Source organism: Papilio polytes, unplaced genomic scaffold (genome assembly GCF_000836215.1).
Source record: "Papilio polytes unplaced genomic scaffold, Ppol_1.0 DF822067.1, whole genome shotgun sequence".
Classification (NCBI taxonomy): domain Eukaryota; kingdom Metazoa; phylum Arthropoda; class Insecta; order Lepidoptera; family Papilionidae; genus Papilio; species Papilio polytes.
Window position 1 is genome coordinate 7,265,735 of NW_013527137.1, and position 2,556 is coordinate 7,268,290.

General features: G+C 34.4%; 1 protein-coding gene across 1 annotated transcript in view; it reads right to left on the bottom strand.

Moving 5' to 3' along the window:
- Positions 1-2,556, bottom strand: part of LOC106106921 — a 40,079-nt gene that overhangs the window by 6,685 nt on the left and 30,838 nt on the right. Inside the window, exon 16 of the mRNA XM_013287580.1 lies at positions 332-462. Within this exon, the coding sequence (XP_013143034.1) occupies positions 332-462 (131 nt within the window). The remainder of the gene's footprint in view (positions 1-331; positions 463-2,556) is intronic.

Below are 2,556 nucleotides of genomic sequence, written 5' to 3' on the forward strand. Positions count from 1 at the left end.
CGTATTCCCGTTAGGAGGTAATAGAGGGGATCATTTATGATAATTTCGACCCCTCTATTACGTCCTAACGGGAATGCGTCTAATTAACAATAACCATGTATTAGTTTTGGCTGTGAACTTTGAACATGCAATTGGTGTACTTTTCCAATAAATATTAAAATAAGAAAATCGGTACTGCGCTGGAGGTTTGGCGCCACACTAGATTTGATATACGTCCCATCCCTATTTGACAGATGTCAATGTCATTCAGACGTATAAATAGCGCCATTCGAAAGTTGATACGCAGTATAATTACGTTGTTACAAATATATTAAATTCTAAAACTACGTACCTGATCACATATAGTAACCCCTGGTAGTGTGAAACGCCAAGATCGGAAGTCCTTTTCCAACGTGACTACAGTCGGGTTCTCATTGTATCGCTGGAACTGACCAAGGGAGACTTCCGCTACGCCCCATATAGCTGCACCCGATATTAGAACCCATAGTACTCTAAATTTAAAAAAAAAGATATCTCACGTCTAAACGTCAATACGCCTCCTTACCAAAAAAAAAAACAAAAGAGAGTAGCTTATGAGTTCTTCCAGACTATCATCTACGTCTATGATAAATTTCATCGAGATCCGTTTCGCCGTATAGGCTACAAACTCTAACAAACATCCATCCATCTAAACTTTCGCATTTATAATATTAGTATGATATGTAAAAATTAAACAAAAATATGGGTCCCACCTGCAAGCATTACCTTTCGGATAAAAAAAGAATTATCAAAATCGGTCCACTAGCGGCGGAGTTATGCCGTAACACACATAAAAAAAAACATATCGACGAATTGAGTACCTCCTTCTTTTGGGAAGTCGGTCAAAAAGTTTGGATGGTTTGATTTTTGTTAAATTTCATAGCCTAAACTGCTGAACGGATCTCGATGTATGTCAAAGATGTAGAGGATAGTCTGGAAGAACACATAGGCTATTTTTGTTTTTTTAATTCTATACAGAGTCACGAGCGGATGCTAATTTTAGCTTACCTTTCCAACCAATGTCTTCTTGCTTTAACTATGTGATAAAATCCATTGAAACTGGTCTGAAGACAGAATTCTTCTCCACATTTGAATAAACTTCTCCACGGAAAAGTCATTTGTTTTTACAATCTATCTATACTATTATAATAAAGCGTAAACACACACTTCTTTGTTGCCTAAGATGTCAGCAATTACACCATATTTTTGAATAATCCTCTTTTTATTAAAAGCCCTACACTTACCTCACGCTTTAGGCTACATATTTTGACGACATTAAACTCAGGGGGTAAATATTTTGGATAAAAATCCTAATGTGGGAAAGAGACCATTAGTTGCTGCCAACATCAAGGAAGCCAAGTTGCCACGCTTTGTCATCATGTCATGTCATTTTGACATTTACAATTGATAATTTGACACATCTAAACAATAAAATTTTCATAATTTTATGCGGATAAAGCCGCACGGGAACAGCTAGTACTAATATAAACAAAGATTTGTTTTTTTGTATGTATTGAAATAACTCAAAAACTACTGCTAATAGGCCGATTTCAAAAATTCTTTCACCATTAAAAAGCTACGTTATCACTGAGTAACATTTTTCACAGGCAAAGACGCGAGCAACAGCTATTCAATAACTACGATCCCATTTAGAGTAAGAAAGTGTACACACCTTTGACTACATTATGACACAACTGTTTAGTTTCGCTTTTCATATGTGCTTATATGAAAGTACTCGAGTTTTAGTTGTGCAACTAAACAGTTGAATTGACAAAACAATTAAACAGTTTTGCGATAGTTCAGTCAAAGGTACGCAAGCTTTTATTCAACTAAAATGCAACCTGCAAAGCACACGGTTGATATGGAACTAGTAAAAAAATAAGTGATTTTTTAAAACAAAACATTGAATCAGTTATTATCTGTAATTATTTTTATAATTGTAAAAATGTACATTTCTTGTAACAGATGTCGTGACTAGATTTTAGATATCTCTTTTAACATGGATATTCCATTATATTTAAAAAATATAAACTACTATTTTTTTTTGATAAATGACGCATATGAAGTATCGAATTCAATTTGTATGAAGGCAAATGCCGTACATAGACAGGTATCGCAGTGACGAAACACGCAGCGAACAATTATGAACTATCGATATTCGGTTTAAATAATTATCAAACTCAACTAAAATTACAATTTTCTTATTCACTAATTTAGAGGACGATTCCAGTATAGATGACAGTGTAGAGAATTTAGCGACGACAGAAGTAATAGCGAAATGCAATTCGATTACGTACGGCTGTAGTAGTAATAAACATTTATTTACTCTCATTATTTGTTATGGTCATTATTAATTTGAGAAAACAGTGTTTTTTAATTCATGTTATAACTATGAATCTATCGATTCCAACTTCTATAAGAATAAAAATCCAAAATCGATACACAACCCGGGTCCCTATAATGTACGACCCGATAATGCACGGCCCAATAATCCGTGTACAAACAAATCCCTTTGTTTGTACACGGATTATTGGGCCG